This window comes from Puma concolor, chromosome B2, assembly GCF_028749965.1.
Source record: "Puma concolor isolate L17-30 chromosome B2, mPumCon1.1.hap2, whole genome shotgun sequence".
In the NCBI taxonomy this organism is placed as follows: domain Eukaryota; kingdom Metazoa; phylum Chordata; class Mammalia; order Carnivora; family Felidae; genus Puma; species Puma concolor.
Window position 1 is genome coordinate 58,498,963 of NC_141671.1, and position 25,093 is coordinate 58,524,055.

General features: G+C 35.4%; 1 protein-coding gene across 7 annotated transcripts in view; it reads left to right on the forward strand.

Moving 5' to 3' along the window:
• The window catches only part of PHF3 (PHD finger protein 3), an 83,302-nt gene that overhangs the window by 5,616 nt on the left and 52,593 nt on the right, over nucleotides 1–25,093 (forward strand). For 2 of the 7 annotated variants that reach the window (XM_086707158.1, XM_086707160.1), the window contains exon 2: nucleotides 5,979–6,247. The exons of 1 other annotated variant lie outside the window; for it this stretch is intronic. In XM_086707158.1, the coding sequence (XP_086563284.1) occupies nucleotides 6,004–6,247 (244 nt within the window). In that variant the 5' untranslated portion in view covers nucleotides 5,979–6,003. Of the gene's footprint in view, nucleotides 1–4,952; nucleotides 5,043–5,937; nucleotides 6,248–8,426; nucleotides 8,507–25,093 lie in introns of those variants that run through there. 4 more of the 7 variants (XM_086707159.1, XM_086707163.1, XM_025925159.2 and 1 more) reach the window with 4 other exon arrangements.

Here is a 25,093-nt window from a genome sequence, read left to right on the forward strand (position 1 = left end):
TTCATAGTATAAACTGTTAGGGTCTTTGGTAGCTTTAATGATTTATTGTTAGGTTTATATGTATTTTTTTTTTAAAGGAGATGACATGATAAAACATAGTTTTACTTTGAAGATGCTTCTGAAAAGTTGAGATAGTTTCAATGTATTCTTAATTTAAAGGGGATTTTGTAGAAATAAAACTTTTTTTTCTTTTTTGCTGTTGGTGTTTTCTAAATCTTTTTTGCTTTCCATTCCATGAAACAGAATACATGCTGATTTTATCAGTGTAAACTAAATTTGTTTGCAGTATAATTTTTTGAGAGTTACAGATAAAGTATTTAAAAAAATTTTTTTTTTTTCAACGTTTATTTATTTTTGGGATAGAGACAGAGCATGAACGGGGGAGGGGCAGAGAGAGAGGGAGACACAGAATTGGAAACAGGCTCCAGGCTCTGAGCCATCAGCCCAGAGCCTGACGCGGGGCTCGAACTCACGGACCGCGAGATCGTGACCTGGCTGAAGTCGGACGCTTAACCGACTGCGCCACCCAGGCGCCCCCAGATAAAGTATTTTAAAGCGGGACATATCTTCAAACTCATTTTATTCAGAATGTTGGTAGTAATACTTATTTTTTAATTGTATTCTGAGTCTTTCCAAATGGTCTGTTAGGACCAGACTCTGTCATTCATAATTAGCACATGCTGTTCTTCCCTTTGCCTGGAGTATCTTCTGGACCTTTAGGATCCAGCTCATACATCAGTTGCTTAGATATTCTTGGCCTCATGAGTTTCACCTTCCTCTGTAATAACTGTCTGCAATCCTTATTATGACACTGTCCTATTTTGTTGTGATGTTTACATGTTGTTTATATGTCTATACTCTTATATTGTGAGTTCCTTGGATTTGAATGGTACTTGTTTCACTGGTACCTGTAATAATACTTTATAAGTAGATGCTTAATAAATATGTGAGTAAATGAGTAATTTTGAATTAAGTAGATTACCCAGTTCTCTGACTTAGCTGGAGATATTTTATGTTCTGGAAACATGAGACGTTACTGTGATCTAAGAACTAATTCCTGGTTTCAATATATACCCAAATTATTAGTATCGATTTAATTGAATATGTACATATCATTATCCATTTAACATACACTGTAGATGGACTTGTTGTTTTATTTTTATTTATTTTTTTGAAGATTTTAAAGATCTTCTTTGTCTATGCACATTACTAGGTATTTCCTCTAATTTAATTTTAATTTTTATTATTTCTTTTAATGTTTATTTTTGAGAGAGAGAGAGAGAGAGAGAGAGAGAGAGAGACAGAGCATGAGTTGGGGAGGAGCAGAGAGAGAGCGAGACACAGAATCCGAAGCAGGCTCCAGGCCCTGAGCCATCAGCCCAGAGCCTGATGCGAGGCTTGAACTCAGGAACCGTGAGATCATGACCTGAGCTAAAGTCAGATGCTTAACCTACTGAGCCACCTAGGCGCACCTATTATTATTTTTAAATATACTTTTCAAAGTTCTTTTTTTTTTTTTTTGTTTACTTATTTATTTATTTATTTAATTTGTACACGCAATGTGGGGATCAAATTCATGGCGCCTAGATCAAGACTGTTCTTCTGACTGAGCCAACCAGGTGCCTCCTCTAATTTTAGAGTAATTTTAGATTAGTGTTCATGTTTTTAAAAAGACTTATTTTTATAACAACTTCAGACTTATAGAAAAATTGCAGACATTGTATAGAGTTTCTGTATTCCTTCATCCAGTTTCCTGATTGTTACATCTGACATAATGCTAGTGCCTTTATTAGAACTAGAGATTAACATTGGTACATTGCTATTAACTAACTTGCAGACTTTATTCTGATTTTACTGGTTTTTCTTTTACTGTCCTTTTTCTGTTTCATGATCCAGCCCAGTTTACCACATTGCATTTAGTAGATTAGTGTGTTCATGTTAATTGAGTTAATATTTCTGCAGTTGACTTAACGTTTGTTTTCCAATTTAACATGGAAAATTTTATCATTTTATTTTTGATACTGAGAACTTGATATCTGAAACTGATCTTTTAAAACGAATTGCTTTATGCTTCCATTAAATATTACTTTCAAGGTAGTCTTGTGAGATGGCTGTATACTATCATTTTTGGAATTTTTCCTTGGAATTGCCCCCAGAACCACTTAGTACTGCTTATGAAAAGTCAGTCTTACTAATTTATAATAGATTTACAAGAAAACTGGTCTTGTGATGTCTCCTGTAGAAATTGTCTTCTTTGGGTCCCTAATTTTATAACCTATTCTGTGTTGGAAGAATCCTGGTCTTGTTGGCATAAAGATGTCTCAATGGTAACTGCTTAGTAAACATGTGTTGAATGAATTAAAAGTAGTTTTAAATAAATGTAATTTTGTTATGCTAGACCTTTTCAATATTTGACTATGGAAGCCTTTTCCCTGATGTGCTTATTTAAATTCAGATAAAACACACTTTACAAGTCATACCAGTTTGGCCAAAAAGCTGTAGTGGAAAGTTTGGTTCACCCATCTTATTTACACAATGTTTTGCTTTTTATATTTTTTAAAATTTGTCTTTAAAGACTATTGTCTACCTTTGAGATAAAAAAATATGTCACAAGCTCTTAAAGTACTTTTTGTAAAGGAGTTTTGGGATGGTTCACTAATAGTGCTATTGAAAAAAACATACTGCTTATTTAGATCACTATTTACTAAATATTGTGAATGTTATTAAATAATGTGAATGAATATTTAGAATGGGTTGGTCTTCCATATAGCTTTGTGATTTTGAGCTATGTGATCATAATTTTGAATGTTCTTAATGTCTCCATCGCTTGAAATCACATAACCAGTAGTAACAGAAAGATGGACTTCAGGTTAAGTTTGTAGAATTTATCAGACTCGTGTTGCTATGGGAATAAGTGCAGTTTTCAGTAGATTCAGCATACTTTTTTTAGAAGGAAAGTTTACTATTTGCTTTTAGAGCTGGAATTAACCTTTTTTTCTTTTTGATTCATCTGAGAAAAAAAGATTACTAAGTGGGATGCAACTTTGAAAAGGATGTAGTCTTGACCTGTGGCTTTGGATTCCAGCATATTGTAGATAAACTAATTTGTCAGTAGTTTTAGCTGCGTAATTTGTAAGCATTTAATAACATTTTTGTAAATTAAGTACCAGAAATTTATTATACTAAAATTTTTTGGAACCTAAAAACATATTAGTGGAAGTATTAGTGATATAATTGAGCCTTTTTTAGGTACTGAGATCAGGTAGTATTAGAGAATTAAAAGTTTTCCTGAGTTTTCATCAGCATCATGAGCTGTAATTTTCTTTTAATGTTACAGTTAGAGAATGCATATAAAATAGCCAGCATGTCAATCAAATCATTAACATTTTAGTGTTTTATGAAAATTAATTAATTTTAAAAAATGTTTTATTTTTGAGAGAGAGAGAGAGAGAGAGAGAGAGAGAGGGGGAGGGGTAGAGAGAAAGGGAGACACAGACCCCAAAGCAGGCTCCAGGCTCTGAGCTGTTAGCACAGAGCCCCATGTGGAGCTGTAACTCACCAGCCACAAATTCATAATCTGAGATCATAATCTGAGCCGAAGCTGGATGCTTAACTGACTGAGCCACCCAGGCGCCCCTATTAATATTTTAATATACGTAAAATTCCAAAATTTGAGAAGAGATACTGAAATCCTTCATTTAGAAGGGGATTAACTTTTGTGAGAATGCGGAAATTTTCTTTCATTTTTTTTTTTAGGATTTTAAATTGAGTTACAATAAACTTTCTACTTAAAATGAACAGATTGATGAATTCCAGTGGATGTATACATTCATGATTTAGGAAATTTTTATCATTCCCCAAAGTATCTTCCTGTCCCTTTGCAGTGTATCCTTCTGTTATCCAAGGACCCAGGTAACTACTGGTTTGTTAGAAAATTATTTTTAAAGAAGAGCCTTTAATGAGTCAAATCTAGTCAATTTCTAGTTTGGGAGCTTAGTGTGAAAGAGGAAGAGGTATGGCTATAGGCTGTGGAGCCTAGGAACCTAGGTTTGAATCTTGGCTGTTTTATGGTTTGGGGTGGGGAGATATTTACATTATTTATTTGTTTACTTTTATTATTTTTATTATAATATTTTATTATTATTTTTAATGTTTATTTGAGAGAGAGAGACACAGAGTGAGTGGGGGAGGGCAGAGAGAGAGAGAGAGGCAGACACAGAATCCAAAGCAGGCTCCAGGCTCTGAGCTGGCAGCACAGAGCCCGATGTGGGGCTCGAACTCACGAGCTATGAGATCATGATCTGAGCTGAAGTCAGATGCTCAACCGACTGAGCCACCCAGGTGCTCCAATATTTACATTATTTAAATGAATTGTCTTGTAAAAAATTATTTGTTAAGTGTTCATTTATTTTAGAGAGAGAGAGAATGAGAACGAGTGGGGGGAGGGGCAGACCGAGAGGTTCCAAAGCGGGCTCCATGCTGATAAAAGTGAGCCCAATGCGGGACTCGAAAACTGTGAGATCATGACTTGAGCCGAAGTCAGAGTCTCAACTGATTGAGTCACCCAGGCGCCCCAGTTATTTAAACGTATTTTCTATGTAGAGTCTATTATTATCATTGGGCATAAATGGGCTAAATATGGGTGAAATGGTTGGCAGCATATTATATATACCCAGTAAATTGTCAAATATCATTGAACTTCCTCTTCCTTCATTTTTTTTTTTTTTTCAACGTTTATTTATTTTTGGGACAGAGAGAGACAGAGCATGAACGGGGGAGGGGCAGAGAGAGAGGGAGACACAGAATCGGAAACAGGCTCCAGGCTCTGAGCCATCAGCCCAGAGCCTGACGCGGGGCTCGAACTCCCGGACCGCGAGATGGTGACCTGGCTGAAGTCGGACGCTTAACCGACTGCGCCACCCAGGCGCCCCCCTCTTCCTTCATTTTTATAGGGGAAAGAATCAAGGACAGTTTGAGGAAATTTTGGTAGATTTGGAGCCGATCTAAAAAATCTTGGAATTTTGGAACCCAAGATGTTCTGGGTTAGTTGAATTTCTAGCTAACTGAATATTATTAGATGTTTTTGCTGATGCCCTTCCTCTCCCACCTTCCAAAATACATTGGTTCAGTTTTTTCTGAAACCAGTCTTATTTTCATGATTCAACTTTTGATTAATTGAGGCTCTTCAGGGCATGAGATGACCTTTCTGAGCAGTGTGTAGTATATATAGTAGGAGACTAGCTTGACATCTGTATGTACCTCACATAACTCACTAAAATAAATTTAAATCTCTGATATATTGTTTTCTTGTCATTTATCCCATTTTATCCTAAAAGGAGTCCCCCCCACTAAAATGTGTGTATGTGCACGTCTCTGCCTGTGTATGTGTGTATTTTTTTGAGTTTTGATTTGTTGGGTTTAATTAATAGTGTCTTTTCATTTCCCCCTCGACCCCTACAAACGACCTTTTTCTCTCTATATTACCTTTCTTTAAATGATTTAAATGCTTTGTAAATGACAAGGCTATTTTACCGTCTTAATAGGTATGGGACAAATATGATTTGATTTTGGCTCTTTTATGTGGTCTTATTGTGAAAGCAGTGTTTTATTCTTAATTTATGAACAGATTATGGTTAAAAACACACGGTTTTTATGGTTTAAGCCATGTCATTCTTTCAATTGTATCAAATTAATGAATTATATACATAGTTTTTCCCTCAAAATAATAAACTGAGTAAACATTTAATAGGATTTCTGGTAAAATGATATTCTACATGTATGATGAAGAAACATTATTTAGTAAAGATTCGTTCTACATGTCCAAATGTTTATTCTAACAACAGTGAGGGTTTTTTTTAAAAACAATTCAGAAATACCGAAGTGTGTTCTTAGACTCAAAACTATTAAAATAATTTGGTTTTAGGTGATTATCAATTGATAGCTTTATTTCTTATGGTATTTTTTTTGTCTTTCTATAGGGCTGAAAGACACACAGAAGTCTTCATGGATATAGTTGATACATTTAATCATTTAATTCCTACTGAACACTTAGATGATGCCCTATTTCTAGGATCCAACCTGGAGAATGAAGTCTGTGAGGATTTTAGTACAAGTCAAAATGTCTTAGAGGACTCGCTGAAGAACATGCTCAGCGATAAGGATCCTATGCTAGGATCTGCAAGTAACCAGTTCTGTTTGCCTGTTTTGGATAGCAATGATCCCAATTTCCAGATGCCTTGTTCAACAGGTAATTCTTACTTTTTTTTTTTTTTTTTTAGTCTGCAATTTAAAATAAAAAGAATTTTCAGCAGCATCTTTTTTATTCTTTTTCTTTTTTTTCTTTTTCTTTTTTTTTGTTTTTTTTGTTTTTTGTTTTTTTGTTTTTTTGGTGAGGGTAGTGAATTTAGGATTCTTTACTTTCAATTTAGAGCTGCTGTTCTAGACATCAGAATTAGACTTTAAATTTTCTTCCAAGGAGTGTGGAATTATCTTTGAGGATATTATGGATATGGATAGGGTGACCATATAATTTATTATCCAAAGGGGGACACTTTTTGAGAATTACAGGGGTGCTGTTTATTACATTATGACAAAAAGTATAAGTTGGGACTCTCTCTAGTATATAGGGATTGCTTAGCAAATTGGAACATTATGTCACTATAGGCCTGCTGGAGTCAAGGGGAACTGCTGAATTGACCTTTCTCAGTGCCCCTCCCAGACCTTCATATTTAATATATTGTATGCTTTCATTTCAGATATTTTGGTATTTTGTACATGTATCTCAAAACCAGAGAAAGAACTCTAGACCTGTGCTGTCCAGCATAGTAACCACTAGCCACATAAAACTTAAATCACTTTAGAGGAGTGCAGTCCTAACTGAGATGTGCTGTGAAGTGCACATTAGATTTGTTTGTTTAAGTAGGCTCCAGGCCCAGTGCAGAGCCCAATGTGGGACTTGAACTCAGGACCCTGAAGTTAAGATCTGAGCTGAGATCAAGAGTCAGATGCTTAACTGACTTCAGCCACCAAAGTACCTCCTGCACATTACATTATAAAGACTTAATATGAAAAAAGAATATCAAATATATTTTGTCAGAGGGTTTTTTTGTTTGTTTTTTTAATGTTTATTTTTGAAGAGAGAGAGGCGGGGGAGGGGCAGAGGGAGAGGGAGAGCGGGAATCTCTGTGCTGACAGCACAGAGCCCTATGCAAGGCTCAGTCTCACAAACTGTGAGATGATAATCTGAGCCGAAATCAAGAGTTGGATGCTTAACCAACTGAGCTACCCAGGTGCCCCATTGGAGTTTTTTAATGTTGATTACATTTATGATATTTTGTATACTTTGAGTAAAATAAAATACATGGTTAAAATTAATTTCATCTCTTTTTACCTTTTTTTAAAAGTGGCTACTTGAAAATTTAAAATTACATATGTGGCTTGCATTATATTTCTATTGGATAGCACTGATCTAGGTTCTGTAGTTGAAGTAACTGGAAGATTAAGGATAGCAACTTTCTGTAAGGCTAAACGAATTCTTAATATGAAATTATCTCAGATACATTAATATGTGGGAAAATATGTAGGTTTTCTTTTATAAAGCAAAGCAAATATTACAGCAGACTTTGGGGCAATTATCTAGCTATTCTGTAAGCTAAAATTAACTAAAGGAAAATCAGCTTCACTGGAGAATTTAGGCTTCCCATCACTGTTCCATAGAGTAGTTCACAGGTTTATGTGGTGTTGATCTGCCTTTCAATGAGTCTAGACTTCTGCACTATGATTTTTCAGAATAATTTTTGTTTCGTTTTAATATTTTCTGCCTAATATTTTAATATAACAATATTTAAATTTATATTAGGCTGGCCTGCTATTCATCCATAAATTTTTCAGATTACTCTGCTTGAAGACCTCAACATTTTGCCTACTAGGAATCTTCATTTTAACAGCTCTTTAATACTGAGGTCTTTTGAATTGTTTGCTTATGGTATATCTCTGAATTACATACCTGGTGTTGTGTTATTGCGTAGGTTTACATTGTTTTTGTTGTATTTTAAATGTTTTAAACCTTTTAAAATTTTGTTTTATGTATGCACTGTTCAAGTTTTTTACTTTGGTTCCTGTGTCAGTACAGTGTACCTAATTATCTTTATTGTCAAGTGCTTTTGACAGTTCTTGGTTGTATACAGAGTCGCACATCTCAGTCTAAATTCAGGAAAAACATTTATTGAATACTTATGTGCTTATTACTGGAAATATGGTTACTCTTTAGGATGTTAATTGGTTCTGAAATTACCAAATGTATCATCTTGTTAGACTTCTTTATTTATAAAATTTCAGCCCTTTTATAATACCAGTATTCCTACTTGCTGTCCCCCTTTTTTAAAGAATTGATTTTTATTGATCTGAAAACTTTCTATTGTGAAAAGTCTCTTCAGTTTGGTGAACATTTCTTTTCTTAATAGAAGACTGAGAACATCTCTGCTGAAGTACTTAACAGTTTTTTGAGGTATAAGTAATACTTGTTTGTGATTCTGTTATCTTATAAACTTGAACTTTTTTATTTAAGAACTTAAGTAGAATTATTTTCTAAATTTATTTTAAATTTGTGTGTTATAATTATTTACCTTGGCTCTGAAGTGGAACTGTTTTTATTAATATGTATGTAGTATATATGTTTTTAAGATAGTAAGGGAATTTGTGGAGGAAATTTTAAGTAATAAAGCTCTTCTGCCTAGGATCGTTTAGATTTCTTTATGCAGTCAGGTAGGGCATTTATCTTGATTGCTTCAAAGTTCCATTTGCCCTTTGGGATATTTGGTTGAGTAAAAGGCCTATATATTTTCTAATGATAGCAAGATGGACATCATTTAAATTTTTGAAAAGTTTTGACATAATTTTAGATTTCAGAGACAGTTGGGAAGAAGAAATTATATTAGAAACCATTTAGTGAAAACCTTATATGGATAATTTTTATAAGTTTCAGCTATTCACATACCACTTCAGCTTTTTGTTATAAAATAAAAAGGATATAGTTTTTATCCAGATGTTTTGTACATGGGTCTATATGCTTTTATTAATTGTCTTACTGAATCTTTAGCAGGGAAATGACCCTGTCACTATTCCTCACATCAATGACAGTTGTAGATTGTGGTAATTTTGTAACTTTGGTTTTGACAGTGCTAAAACTAGCAAACCAATAACTGCTATGTCTTGTTCTCTACTATGCTTAACCAAGTTGATTTGCTGTAGTTGTTAAAGACCAGTTTTTTGTTGACATAGTTGAATGGCTTGCATATATTTAATCTGTATCCGGAAGTCATAGAATAGCTTTAAAAATTACAAAAATAGGAAAGAAACGTTGAAGATTACTTTTAGGGCTCTGTTTGAGGCAAAAAAATTAGGATGCTGATCATTTCATGTTGGGAGATCACCAATAGATTTCTGGTCTCTTTTAGAATGCTTTGGACTCCAAAGTATATATGTACATAATTGCAGTATTTGCATATGGTTTTTAGATTGCCCAGTAAACTTTTTTTTTTAACTCCAGTGAGGAAAATCATTAAGTAGTGGAGAAATGTCTCATCTTGATAATCACAACAGTTATCGGAATTCTTTAAAAATCTTGTTATCCTTAAAATTAAAATATTTGCCCAAGTAATAGGTTGTTGATACCAAATATATTGTATATACCACTTGAACATATTGTTTATATATACCACTTGTTTATATATACCACGTATGTAAAATCATTGAAATGGTTTTTGAAAAACTGGCAATACACAGTGTCAAGGAGAAATATTTTTTCTCTCCTTTTACAAACATGTTCCTCTTTTACATGGATGGCTCTGATTCATAAATGTGAAGGAAGTCTTGTATTTAACCATTTCTTTATATGGTATATTGAAAAGAAATGTTCAGTGGCTGTAATTTGATTTATTTAAGACCAGGAAGACAGATATATTGTAGATATGTGGGTACGCAGAATACCTTTTATTCAAATAGTACTTACTCATAGCTCTTGTGCTCTTCAGTGAAACCAAGGTGTTCTTTGCAGGCCACGTCATGGCTTACAAAATGATCATTGACTAAAATAAGAAAAAGCCCCTCCTGTACATGGTTTTTGGAGATTAAACATTTTAGAAAGTCATTAAAATCTTACCGGTATCTTGCACATTTGCTAAAAATTGATTCATATTGTGCATTTAAGTACTTTTTTCAAATGTAAAGGAAAATTTCTAGTAGCATGCATATGTGATAGTCACTTTCCTGTCATGAATGACATTCAAGCAGTTTTGTTTAGTAAGAATTTTAGTTTGTGCTGCTTTCCTCACAGCAAAGTATTGTAATACATGTTAAGACTGGTTTTATAAGCCTCTTAGCAATGTGTGATTTGGTCCGTTTTTTGGCACACAAGTTTTAACTTTGGTCATAGCTCATAGTTTTGGGGCATCTTCACCATTAGAGGCAGAATTCATCTATGTAAAATCAGAAAAATTGTGTTGTCCTGACACTTGTCCTGAAAAAATTGGTGTCTTAGTGCATTACTGAGATTTATTAAAAGGTGTTTACAAATTTTTTTGTTTTTTCAGTTTATTTTGATTTATTTTGAGAGTGACAGAGACAGCACGAGTCAGGGAGAGGCAGAGAGAGAGGGAGACCGAGAATCCTAAGCAGGCTCCACACTGCCTGCACAGAGCCCAATGCAGGGCTGGAACTCAAGAAATGGTGAGATCATGACCTGAGCTGAAACCGGATGCTTAACTGACTGAGCCACCCAGGCATCCCTTTTTAAAAATGTTTAAAATGTATTTAAGTAATCTCAGCCCTCAGTGTAGAGCTTGAATTCAAACCCAACAGCCCAAGATCAAGAGTTGCATGCTCCCTCTGACTGAGTCAGCCAGCTGCCCCTTTTCACAAGTTTTTATGGCTTCATGCTTCTCTTGGACAACATTTTCAATCAGACATTACATTTAACTAAACACAGTGGACCTTTGATCCAATAAAATCCTGTTTTCAAATTTTAATTATTATTCTTCTTATTCATACTTGATTTGTGGGGGTGGCAAACTGTTCAGATTAATTAGAAATGTGGATCCAGCTACACATATAAATTCATTCCGTATTTGCACTGGGGTCTTTTTTCACTATTTTTATTATTCTGAGTGGTAGTTTTTTTTTTTTTTTTAACCTCTTGTGCCATCACAAGAAGTCACAATCAGTGAACCTCTTGTGCAGTTTATCTTATTTTTGAGAATTGGCGTTTGAACAAGAAAATACAAACAATACATGTAAGCAAAGTAGTAATACAAATGTGATGAAATACTAAGATTGTATACTGTTAATTGTTAGAGTAACTGATCACCCTTGTAAGAACGTGCATAGCCTTTAAGAATAAAACATCATTTCCATAAGTGATGGTTAATATTAAATATCATTTTGAGTTATAATTAGAGTGATTTTGGTGAAAATGAGTATGTTTAGAAGAGAGCTAACAGAAAAGAGAGGCAAAAATTTGTAGAATTAGAGATGTAACCTTAGTGGAGGAGAGAAAATGCTGGAAGATGGAAAGAGTAGGATATAATAGCCATAGATCCTTGAAAGTTTGTCACATTGGCAAGAGATTTGACTTTTTTTTTTTGTTTTTGTTTATTTATTTGGGGGTGGGAACAGAGAGAGAGAAGAGAGAGAATCCCAAGCAGGCTCTGCACTGCCAGTGCAGAGCCTGGCACAGGGCTCGATCCCATGAACTGTGAGGTCATGACCTGAGCTGAAATCAAGAGTTGGATGCTTAATGACTGAGCCACCCAGGTGCCCCAGGTGCCCCAAGAAATTTGACTATATTATGAATAATGGGAAAGAGCTTAGATCCATTAGGGAGCAGTTAGAGGTACAGTTTGATTGGCTAAAAGGAAGAACTTAGGGTTCATCAGAAATAGAGTAATAGTTCCCTGGGAATATGAAATTTACACTTTTTTTTTTTACAGTTGACTTTTGCTCTCTTTAACTTGATGTAATATAAAGCCAAGTATATTTTAATTTTACTTCGCATTGAATGAACATTTAATTTTCTGTCTTAATTTAAAATCTGAAAATTAGTCATGTCTTCATCATTATATCCCTAAGTAATGTCTTTCAGTTTATTCCTTTTATCTATTACTTAAAATTCATTTCATTATTATTTCTGAAGCCCATTGCATATTTCACGTAAAATACAAACCTTGGATCAAGACTAGAACAGTTTTTATTCTTTGGGTTACTGAATCTTTTAAAATTTAACTTGCATATGTGTGTTCTCATAACGGGCTTCTTTTCTCAAGATCTGGGATATTTGGTTGTATTCAATCTACCTTTTTTCTGGAAATCCCAGAGCCCTCTGTCCTTATCTTTTCCTGTCTAGGCTTGTCATTCTCTTGACCTGTTGAACATCTGTCATCCCTGAGCTTCACTGCACTCCTTGAGTAGAGCTATTAGAGCTATTACTTTTCTGTATTACATCTGTTCCCTCTTAATGACATCCTTAGTTTCTGGTCATACCATATTTGAGTAATAATTTGCTTTTATTTGAGTATCACCTTTCTTAAAATTTTAAGGCATTATTTCTTAGCCTTCTAGCATCTAGTATTGTGGTTAGGTTGCCTGATTCTTGTATGAGACTTTTGCTTTGTTAGGTGGCCATTCTTGCACTCCTGCTTTAGAATCTTTTCTGTATCTTTTGGTGTTTCATCTTTAATTTTTGCTGGGCCCTTGGTGGGTTTTCAGTTTGGAGAGTGATCCCTTCAGCTCTGTGAAATTTTCTTCTGTTTTCTCTGCAACTCCTAGTAGACAGATTTTGCCCTTTCTAGAGGACACATTTTTCATCTCTTTCTTGAATATTTACCATATTTTGCTTTATGTCTGCTTAGAGAGTCACTGTCATAGTTTCCATTTCTTTGAATATTTAATTTTGACAATTGTATTACTGTTTCTAAGAACTCTTATGTTCATTCATACCATTTTTAATTTTTACATTTATTTATTTATTTATTTATTTATTTATTTATTTAAATTAAGCTCTATACCCAGTGTGGGGCTTGAACTCCACCCTTAAGACAAGAGTTGCCTGCTCTATCTACTGAGCCAGCCGGGTGCCTCTATTCATACCATTTTTAAATAGTATTCTGTTTGTTATAGGGTTGTAGTGAGAGTCTCTTTATAGTCTGAATTAATTTTTTATTTGTATATTTTGGTCTTACTGTGTTGTAAGCTTTTTCCAAATGTCTAATTATTTTTGGTTTGTTGATGTTTAAAATGGGAGAATAGGAAATGTATGTCAGGTTTGCTGTGGGATAAGTGAGTATTAGCTAGATAGCCTGCAGTTATTTTGGGGAACTTCTGAATACCAGGATGAGAGGCGCTTTATCATTAGGTGTTCATTCGGTTTCACTTCAGGGTTAAGAAAAGATTTTCTTGCTTGGAGTTCATTGCTTGGCTATAAGCCTTATTGGGTAGTATTGAAGTCAGGGGAAGGGATGAGGTTGACCTTAGTATGTTAGTCCTTAAGGTAATTCTTAGTATGTTAGTCCTTAAGGTAATTCTTTTATTTTCTTGCCCAGGTCACTGCCAATACCCTTTGTTGGGTGGGGTTGTTCCCTCTTAAGTTACAGCTCCCTTTGGCTCTAGGCTGTAACTTTTTCATGCTCTGTTTCATTAATCTCTTCTGTTCAGGTTTCTTTTCATCTTTCAGAAGTGTGTTAAAATCTTTCATCAGCTTTTGGGCTTCCTCTTATTCTTTGTTATTATGGGCTTTTACCTTTTATTCCTTTACTCTCATTTTAATGGGATTTAGGGAAGAATAGGAGATAAAATTTGGCCCTAGGGAGCCAATGACTTTTTTAATTAGGTCAGGTAGAAAATTTCTGATACCCAGTAATTCCTTCTTAAGAATTTTGGAACCCTTAGTATCCAAAATCTATGAAGGACTTACCAAACTCAACCCCAGAAAAACAAGTAATCTGGTGAAGAAATGAGCAGAAGACATGAACAGACACTTTTCCAAAGAAGACATCCAGATGGCCAACAGATACATGAAAAGATGCTCATCATCAGGGAAATACAAATCAAAACCACACTGAGATACTACCTCACACGTCTCAGAATGGCAAAAATTAACAACTCAGGAAGCAACAAAAGTTGGTGAGGATTTGGAGAAAGGGGAACCCCCTTCCACTATTGGTAGGAATGCAAACTGGTGGAGCCACTCTGGGAACCAGTGTTGAGGTTCCTCAACAAATTAAAAATAGAATTACCCTAAGACCTAGGAATTTATCCAAAGGATATAGGAGATGATTCATAGGGGCATATGTACCCCAATGTTCATAGCAGCTCTATCAACGATAGCCAAATTATGGAAAGAACCCAAATGTCCATCAACTGATGAATGGATAAAGATATGGTATACATATATAGTGGAATATTTCTTGGTAATGAGAAAGCATGAAATCTTGCCATTTGTAACAACACGGATGGAACTGGAGGGTATTATGCTAAGTGAAGTACGTCAGTCAGAGAAGGACAGATACCATGTTTTCACTCATATATGGAATTTGAGAAACTTAACAAAAGACCATGGCGGGAAAGGAAGGGGGAAAAATAGTTTCAGAGGGAGGCAAACCGTAAGAGACTCTTGAATACAGAGAACAAACTGAGAGTTCATGGGGGAGGGTGCGGGGTAGGGGAAATGGGTGATGGACATTGAGGGAGGGTACTTGTTGGGATGAGCATTGGGTATTATATGTAATTGAAGAATCATGGGAATCTACTCCTGAAGCCAAGAGCACACTGCATACACTGTATGTTAGCTAACTTGACAATAACTTGTATTTAAAAAAAAAAAAAAAAAGAATTTGGAACCCTCTTATTATCTTGCCTTTGTCAGTGTTGAATTTTACCCTGTTGTTTATTTCTTCCATGGTCAGTTTGCACTTGTTCTCTCCTTTTTAAGATTTCTTAACCTATTAGTAGTATTAATCTTAATTGCTAGTTTTTTGTTAGTAACAAAGCTATTAACAAACTTCTTCAAGTTTGCAAGTGTGTTAGAATTTTCCAAAGAAGAACCAATAGGTGTGTGTGTGTGTGTGTGTGTGTAATATAGGGGGAGACAGAGATAATGAAGTTAAGATTGTTTTAAGAAATTGGTTTATGTGATTGTGGAGGCTGGCAAGCCCAAAATCTGCAGGGTAGGCTGGTAGACTGAAGACCCAGGGAAGAATTGATGTTGTGTCTTGAGTCTGAAGACAGAATTCCTTCTTACTCAGGGGACCTCCATCTTTTTTCTCTTAAGTTTTTCAACCGATTTGTTGGGGTGCATCCATGTTATGGAGGATGATCTGTTTTATTCAGAGGCTATTGGTGTAAATGTTAATTTCATCAAAAAATATATTCACAGTAACATTTAGACAGGCATTTCACCAAATAACTGGGTTCTGTGGCATAATGAAGTTGGTACTTATTACCCATGAGAGCAAGGTACCAAACTCAGAACATGATAGATTATTCTTTGAACTATTACTGCTAGTTTATATATGTTGTCATGAAACTGCTTTTTTTTTTTTAATTTTTTTTTTAACGTTTATTTATTTTTGAGACAGGGAGAGACAGAGCATGAACGGGGGGAGGGTCAGAGAGAGAGGGAGACACAGAATTGAAACAGGCTCCAGGCTCCGAGCTGTCAGCACAGATCCCGACGCGGGGCTCAAACTCACGGACCGTGAAATCATGACCCGAGCTGAAGTCGGCCGCTTAACCGACTGAGCCACCCAGGCACCCCATGAAACTGCTTTTAATCTCAGAGTTTCATGGGGAGTTTGCAGGCAGAGGAGCTTATAAAATCCCCAGTTCTTTTCTTTTATAAGGGATTATATATAAAGGAAGTTGAAAAATAGCTAATATGTGTGGATGTTAATGTAACAGGTACTGCACAAAAGTACTTGGCCAACATTATTTCATTAGTTTCACAAAAGCCTTAAAAGCTGTAAGTAACTATCAATCCCATTTTATAGCTAAACTGAAATTTTGAGAGTCGGTTAAGTGATTTGCACGTTCACTAATACGTAGGTCATAGACTAGAAAAGATTCTTAGTCTTCTTGTCGTCAAGCACATGAGTGTTCTTAAGATCAAGGCTCTAAAACTGTATCCCAAATTTCATTTGGCTTCATAGTCAGCAAAATTAGGATGAGGAGTGGTTTTAAGTTCTGTTTTTAAAGGACCAAAGGGGATAGTTCTCGTCTTTCCCTTTCAAAGAATGTATGCATTTTTGCATTTATAAGATTTATGAATGCCTGATATGGCTCTTCATTATTAAAGACTACATGTTTTAGAGAGAGAGTGTCATTGGCCAGTCTGACATCTTCTCATTTTGCAGTTGAAGAAATTGAGACTTAAAAATAAACATTAACTTGAAGAAGGTTTGTTAAAAGTGGGTTGTTTTGGTTTTATTCACTTACTGAGTTGTGTGTTTCATATCAGGTTGTGCTTAGTTTCTCTTTTTATGGAGCTTAAAGTTTAGCATGGATGTTTTGATGTTTTATGATGTTTTGAGGATGCTTAGTAAGTCTAGTTACTTATTTAACATTCACTTACTGGGAGAGGTGGCCTCCCATGGGTCTTGTGTGTTCTTGAACATTCCTGCTGAGTGTGCCAAGAATGAAAGGTCTTGATCACTCTTAAACTGGGCCATTTTTTAGGGTTGTGTTTGAAGCAAACAACTTTGAAGAATAGGATAACACTTGCTCCTTCACCCAATCACCTCTTACCCCAGACAAATTGCAGACTTGCGTACTGCTTGCAACGAAAGTGATAAATTCCCCACACTGTTCCTCTCTTGTATCTCACCCCAATATGTAGGCATCTGTCTAGGCCCACCTGTTGCCCCTATGGAACTTGGGGTGGTGGTGGGGGCAGAGAGAACTGACATAACATCATGGTCATGCTGCTTGCTCTGCCACAATGATAGAATTGTCTCTGACCTGGTAGTCTCCTGTCAACACCATGTATTAGTAACAAGCTAGTTTGTTAGTTTGCAAGTGGGGTAAAAATCACGGACCCTTCACAGTTCTTAGCATGACTGTGTTGAAGTTCAGAAATGATATATGGGGGCTTACGAAGCACTTTAATTATTAAAGATGAAAAAATTATTCCATGAAGGCTAGGATAGCTCTGTATATAGTATGTTGTTTATACAGGCATTAGAGTAGTACCTAACCTAGCACATAGTAGGTGCTTAGTAAATTTTAACTGGGTGGAGGGCAATTCAAGGAAAGGGGAAAAACTAGGGCCAAGTAGTGGGACCAGAAGTTAAGATAGTAAAAAATGTTTGCTGCAGGTGGGGCACAACTTTGGCTCTCAGATTTCTAGCAGTCATTGTGGAAGAGGAAAACATTCCAAGGGGAAAAATTATTGTCCTTAAAGTGAAAACAAAGTCAAAGTACCCAGGAAAAGGAAAACCTTTTCTGATAGTAAAACTAGAAAGAAACATTATCCACAGTTTTGTCCTAGTGTGTGATACGCTAAAAGAAAATCCTTACCAACATACTCTCAATGAACATGAGCTTTTTGTTACAGTGTCACTCAGTATGTATCCCAGTATAAGCTGTATTATAGGGACTACTATAATGACCTGACCCAATCCTAGGTTAGATTTTATGTTATCTTTCAAACAACTTTCCTTGGATATCATTTCTTATATCAGATTGTTAAATGTATTGATGGGAAGGTGAGTTACATGATACTGTGAGAGATCTGGTGGGAATGCAGTTCTCACTCCTCCACCCCTCCCTTTTTTTTGCCAGCCAAAATGCATAGACATCAGCTTTATAAATACACAAGGATGTGTATGGAATTATGTAAATTTAAAAGCTCTAATGGCGGATTTGTTTGAATAGGAGGCTTCTCTGCCCTCCCTGGGCAGAGGAGGACAGAGCCATTATTTTCCTCAGAAAATGATTTTGGGGGGCGCCTGGGTGGCGCAGTCGGTTAAGCGTCCGACTTCAACCAGGTCACGATCTCACGGTCCGTGAGTTCGAGCCCCGCATCGGGCTCTGGGCTGATGGCTCAGAGCCTGGAGCCTGTTTCCGATTCTGTGTCTCCCTCTCTCTCTGCCCCTCGCCCGTTCATGCTCTGTCTCTCTCTGTCCCAAAAATAAATAAACGTTGAAAAAAAAAAATTAAAAAAAAAATAAAAAAAAAAAAAAAAAAAAAAAAAAGAAAATGATTTTGGGATCCTGAAACTGATTTTGCATAAATGGACAGTAGGAACCTCATAATTTCAGACATAAATGAAGATCATTTTGGCATAGATAATTTTTGTTCTAAAATTTTTTGTGTTTATTTATTTTGAGAGAGCATGCATGGATATCTGAGGGAGGCACAGAGAGGGAGAGAGAGAGAGACACACACACACACGCACACAGAGTGTCCCAGGCAGGCTACTCGCTATCGGTGTGGCAAGGCTGGAACTCAGGAATTGTGAGATGACCTAGCTGAAATCAAGAGTTGGACACTTAGCTGACTGAGCCACCCAGGCACCCTGATAATTTTTGTTTTATAGCCTTTGTTTTAAGTCGCAACTTTTGTTGAGTAAGATTCTACCCCCTTTAGTTCCATTTGATTATTGCTGTTTTCTTCCAGTTATGGAAGGATTGCATAATCCCTTATTGCCATTTTCACCGTTATCACTGCCTTGATTTCTATGGAACTCTTTAGGTTTGTTCGTTTTACTTCTGTCCCTTGTACTTAAACCCCTCCATATTTACTTGCCTTAGTTGGAAAATGTGCCTGGTTAGAATTCTTGTTCTCTGTCCCTCCTCTGAATGTGTGCATAAACTTTTAAAAAAGTTATGTCTGATAGTTATTCAGTTACATTATAGTTATTTTAGTAGTTTTTAATTTTTTTCCTTGTTTATTAAATGTTTATTTATTTTGAGAGAGAGCAGGGGAGGGGCAGAAGGAGAGAGAGAATCCCAGGCAGGCCCTGTGCTATCAGCGCAGAGCCCCACATGGGGCTCAAGCTCATGAACCTTGAGATCATGACCCAAGCCGAAATTAGGAGTTGGACACAACCTACTGAGCCATCCAGGTACTCCAGTTTTTAATTTTCTTAAATAGGAGAAACATCATATCTGACCAATCTCATTGGAAGACTATTAGATTGGAAAACTAGTCTAAAACTAGATTTTTGTCTATGATGATTGGCCTACCATCACCTACTGGTGAGAGGAGGAAAAGAGAATAATACCTTCTTTTTGTTTTGAGTAAGAAAGTCAAGGTATATTTTTCTCATCCCAGAGCTAAGTTTAGTCTTAATTTTATAGCTTTCATCACAGGAAAGTTATTTTAAAAATGTAAAATTTATAAAATATGGCTGGCATAGTATTTTGAAGAGAATAATGTTTGAATAATTCTAATTGTATTAGAGTATAGTTAAAATGAAGAACATAGGAGTCTGTTCTGATGATACATAAATTTGAATTTACTTTCTCATTAATAGGGTTAGGAATGGTCACATTTTCATATTAGCTTTCACATGCTTTATGAACCCATACTCTGGGTTCAAATTTAGAATAATAATAGAGTGAGCCTGACTTCTGAGTCCTGGTTTTGTGGGGAAGTAGAAAGAGAAGTTTTTTTTTAAACCCTTCACCTTGTGCATTTTGAAAATATGTAATATGTTTATTTTTGATCATCTTATATTTTTAATATATTATCAGAATTCTCTCACCTTCCTACCTCTTTCTTCCCAGCTGAATTCCTTTCAGCCTCATTCTTTATCTGTGAGTTTTTTTTTTTCTCCAGAATTAACTGCTTACTCTATCTGTAATCAAAATTTGTTTCTATACCTTGTCTGTGATCTCAGCTCAGAATTTAAACAAGTAAGTTTATCACATTATATCTAGTTAATTTAAACACGATTGATAACTCGTTAACAGTTCCAGAACTGTTTATATCATTGGGGTGCCTGGATGGCTCAGTTGGTTAAGTGGCCTACTCTCGATTTAGGCCCAGGTCATGATCTCACAGTTCATGAGATCGAACCCCTAGCTGGCTCTGTGCTCATGGCACAGAGCATGCTTGGGATTCTCTCTCTCCCTCTCTCTCTGCCCCTCCCCTGTGCATGTGCTGGCACACTCTTTCTTTCTCTGTCTCAAACATTTTAACAGAAGAACTATTTATATGATTAAAAGAGGATGTTTTCTAGTGTAAATCATCTTGCATTTATTGGATGTTTGTACATTTTAACGTGGGTAAAAAAGTTTTTTCTACTGTATGTGGGTACAAAGTTTTTTGTAGTATATGTAGTGGGTGGTCTTTGGACAGGAAGGCTAATATTCTATGATTTTGCAGTTTAAAAGAGTAGGGTTCTTGATTTGACAGTTTAATGTGGTAGCAATTTGATCAAATATACTTATTTCTCATAATCAGAATATTTGTTATAAGATGTGTGATATTTACTTATTTTAATCAACATGAGATGGCTTATGAACAGCTTTTTAATGTTTAAAGCAGTAAATTATTCTACTTTGTAGTTTTAAAGTAATTATGGTGTAAAGAAAATCAAGGATTACTGAGGAAATGCTTCTTGAGGAAATACTTCTTGACTTTGGTTTTGCTCTTCTGTTCCTTTGTTTAATTAACTCTATAATTTTTATTCTTACCATCTTTTTCCCATGGAAGAAAAATGAATAATGAAATATCTCTAAACCCTGTATTTTGGTGTGTCTTGAGAATGTTGACCAAAAGGATTTCTGATAAAAGAGTGAGAGCTGCATCCGCAGTTGTTATGGGATCTCAGTGATGAGACAGTTTGGCTGTTAGTGGCTCGAGAGAGAGAAGCTTGTTTTAAAGGCCCTATCCCTTACCCATCTTCCCTGTCTTAGGGATTGGTGTACCTGCCAATCAGAGAAGTTGAATTTCATAATTCCTTGGGAGTGGCAGATTCCTGTTATTAGAGAATTAGGAAAGCCTAATTACCTGGATTTCCCAAATCATAGACCTAGGCATCCTTGGCCTATTGGCTGATCTCAGAAATACTTTCCCTATTCTAGGCTCTGTTTTCTCTAGTTTGTTGCTGTGATGGATTTGGTTCTCATGGATTGTGACTTATTGGGGCATCTTAATAAAAATTTTTGGCTTTTTGGCCTAGGATTAAGTTCAGCTGGAAGTGACAAGAAAACTCCAAATAACAGTGGTATGAAGAAACATTTATTTTGTTATATAGTAGCTCAGAAGAAGGTGACTGAGAGTTGGTGTGGACCTCCAGTGTCAGGGACCTAATAAGCTCCTGACACTTGTGCTATCTACATCTACCTTGTGCTATCTTGTATGTCCCTAAATCGAGGTTCACCTCATAGTTTGAGATGGCTTCTCCAGTATCCAACCAGAAGTTGGATTCTGGTCAGTAAAAGAGAAAAGGGGAAAGGAAGGTATGCCCCCCTCCTTTTGTGATTATATCCTGAGAGTTGTATGTACCATTTCTCCTTTCACTTCATTGGTTGTAACTTAGTGGCCATAGCTAGCAGTAAGGTACATTGAAAAGTGTTGTCTTTATTTTGGGTGACCAATACTCAGCTAAACAACAAATTCTAGTGAGTGAGGAAGGGTGGCTGAATGGATATTGGGCAACAGTTAGCTAGCCCTCTCAAGCACAGATTCTGTAGTTCACTCTGTGAAGAGGCTAAGATTAGGACTTTTTTCTTGGTAAGTTGACCTCAGCATACAGGTTATCCTGGGAGGTTTGATTACCTGGCTTGTTTTCAGAGTTGATTCTGCCTCACTCATCAAAGACTTTTCTAGGCTGCATTATCTATTTATTTCTTACCCCCAGCTAATGGAACCTGGGTCACAGTTCATAAAGTTCCAGGTCTCTGTTCATAGATCATGATTGCCAGCTTTTATCAAAACGTTTAAGGGATATTAAATTCTTGTCTTGTTTCACTCTGAGGTGGGGGTGTCAGAATTGCTGCTTCTATATCTGAGGCTTCATTTCATTAAGATAATGGTGTCCAAACTTGACTGTACATGTTTATCAGGAAGACATTTTACTTGTATGTGTATTGATACACTTGTCCTACTATACTAATATATTAATGTTTATTATATAGCATATATGATAGATACTTGAAAATATGCCATAGATAACAAATAATATTTACACTTTAAAAATTATTGTCAATATTACAAGAACTTTTTTGGAGTGCAGTATGATTGATCATACTTCATTATTATTGAAAAATTCATCTTGTCCTTTAGATAACAATGTTTTCTGTTTTGGTTACAAGTTGAATTTATTTTGATGCTTGATTTTAATGGCTCTTCTGGATGAAAGCCATAATACAAGAAAGAGACATGTATTTACATGGAAGAATTCACCATAGGCTCTACATAACGAATTACAATCCTAGATTTTTGTTCCTTATCTATCAGGTGTACAAAGGCTTTTATTGCAGCTAAACTAGAACATTTTTTGCCATCTTCAGTGCGTCTGTTCTTTTAAACCAATAAACCAGTGTGTCTGTTATTACCTTTTTTTTTTTTTAATTTTTTTTTTTCAAACGTTTATTTATTTTTGGGACAGAGAGAGACAGAGCATGAACGGGGGAGGGGCAGAGAGAGAGGGAGACACAGAATCGGAAACAGGCTCCAGGCTCTGAGCCATCAGCCCAGAGCCTGACGCGGGGCTCGAACTCACGGACCGCGAGATCGTGACCTGGCTGAAGTCGGATGCCCAACCGACTGCGCCACCCAGGCGCCCCTGTTATTACCTTTTAAAATATTTACCATTTGAACTCAGAACTCACTGAATCTTTTTATTTGGAAACATTTTAAAGTTTCCAGATAAGATTTCTTTAGGTGCTAAATTTCATTTTTAGTTACAAATTACATAATAATGGAAGTATTTCTGAACTTCTGTTTTCTTATCCCAAGTTTTTTCTTTTAATTCCAGTGTAGTTAACGTACACTGTTATATTAGTTTCAGGTATACAATATAGTGATTCAACAATTCCATATATCTAACCAGTGCTCATTGCAAGTGTATTCCTTAATTCCCATCACCTGTTTCACACATTCCCCTCATCCACTGCCCCCCCTGGTAACCATCAGTTTTTGTTCTCTATAGTTAAGAGTCTGTTAGCTCACGTTTCTTTTTGAAAAGCAAGTAATTTCTTACTCATTACTAAATGTTACCTTTTATCAAAAAAGGACAGATTAAGGGTGCTTATTTTTTCATATGACACATCGCTTAAAACTGCTTATAATAGAAAAGGCCAGCATGTTTGTAACACTTGTCTCATTTATAAAACATTGTATTATTAAAAAAAAAATGTATAACTCATCCTTAAGTGTAACAGTTCTTAAGGACTTTGCTGTGATTTAATGGAGAACCTTTCTGTAATACACAGATTTTAACAGTCCTTTCCCATTTTCTGAAAATTACTGTAAACAGTCCACTCTTTTTAAAGGTTGTTTTTTTTTTTTTTTTTAATACAAAAAGAACTGTGTTGATGATATCCTGTAACAATGCAAAACGTTGAAGGTAGACAAGTGGTTTAAGGGTGCCCAGTGCCACCACATTATGGAATTCTCAGTTTTGCCTCAGGATATTGCTCTTTAGATAAATTATGACTGACATGAATTGAGCAAGGATCGTAGTGTCAGTTTGATTAAATATTGGTGAAGTTTAATTTCTTTTTAGTTTTTGGATAACAGTTAATATACATAATACTATTTCATTCCTGGACAGAGATTGTGTTTACACCCCGTTAGATCTTTATACTTCCTCAAGAGACCATCTACTTAGTGCACACTTAAAGTCTAATGGAAGTTGTTATAAGGGTGTCTATTGAAATGGTATTTTATTTGAGGCAGTACCTTTTTAATGTATACTGCCCATTTTTCATATTTTTCTTTCTAAAGAAAGAAAAGAGTTTTGATAAATACCTGACAAACTTTGACTTTTAAGCTTCATAAAATATAAATATTTGTAACTCATTCTGGGTACTTAATCATCCTTGACTTCATCTTAGTTTCTGTCCCATCTTTTTCTTTAGTTTTTCTTTTTTTCTTTTTACATATTAGCTTACGTCATATATCTTTTAGAAGACTACTTTAAATCTGTGTTGGAACAAAATAGCTTATAAAACAAATGTATGCTGTTAGATACTTGATTAAGGGTATATTTTATTTTGAGCTTCTCTTTTTTTTCTTTTTAAAGATTTTGCTTTTAAGTAATTTTATACCCAGTGTGTACCTTGAACTTAAAACCATGAGAACAAGAGTTGCACACTGTAGCAACTGAGCCAGCCAGGTGCCCCACGCTTCTCTTTTTCTCTAAAAATTGAACTTTGTATTTTGAAAAGTTAAAACATACTGAAACAGGAAGAATAGTACAGTTTACACACATTTACCATCACCAAGGTAGATAGCTGTTAATGTTTTGCTGTATTGGCTGCATCCATTTATCTGTCTGCCACATCATCCTCCCACTCCTTCCATCTAATGAGTTTAATTTCACCATGCATCTCTGGAAAAAGGATTTCTACATGACAATGTTATAAGCATACCTGAAAAATAGGTAATTCCCTAAAATCCAATATCCTGTCCATATTCAGGTTTGTCATTTGTCCACAAAATACCATTTTCATTTGGCTTGTTCAAATCAAGATGTAATTAAGGGACTTAAGTGTTGTATTTAGTTCTATTTCCGAAGCCTCATATTTTCCAGTGATACTGATTTTTTGAAGAAATAAGACCAAATATTTCTTGATGTCCTAAGTTTTGGATTTTTAATATCATTTCTTTATGATGTTAGTTAGCTTGGTATGTTGCTTTTATGTCCTGCAAATTGGAAGTTAGATTGAAAAGCTTAATTGGATTCTGGTTATACATTTTGGCAAGATTCCTTCATAGGTGAATGTGTGTAGTTAATATAATACCACATCAAGAAGTCTTACAGTGTTTGGTTTTGATGTTAAATTCAATTACTGGATTTGGCAAAAGCCAAAACTCTGCTTCCTAAATACTTGAGATAGCAAGTAATTTGTAGAGATAAAACTTTGGCAAC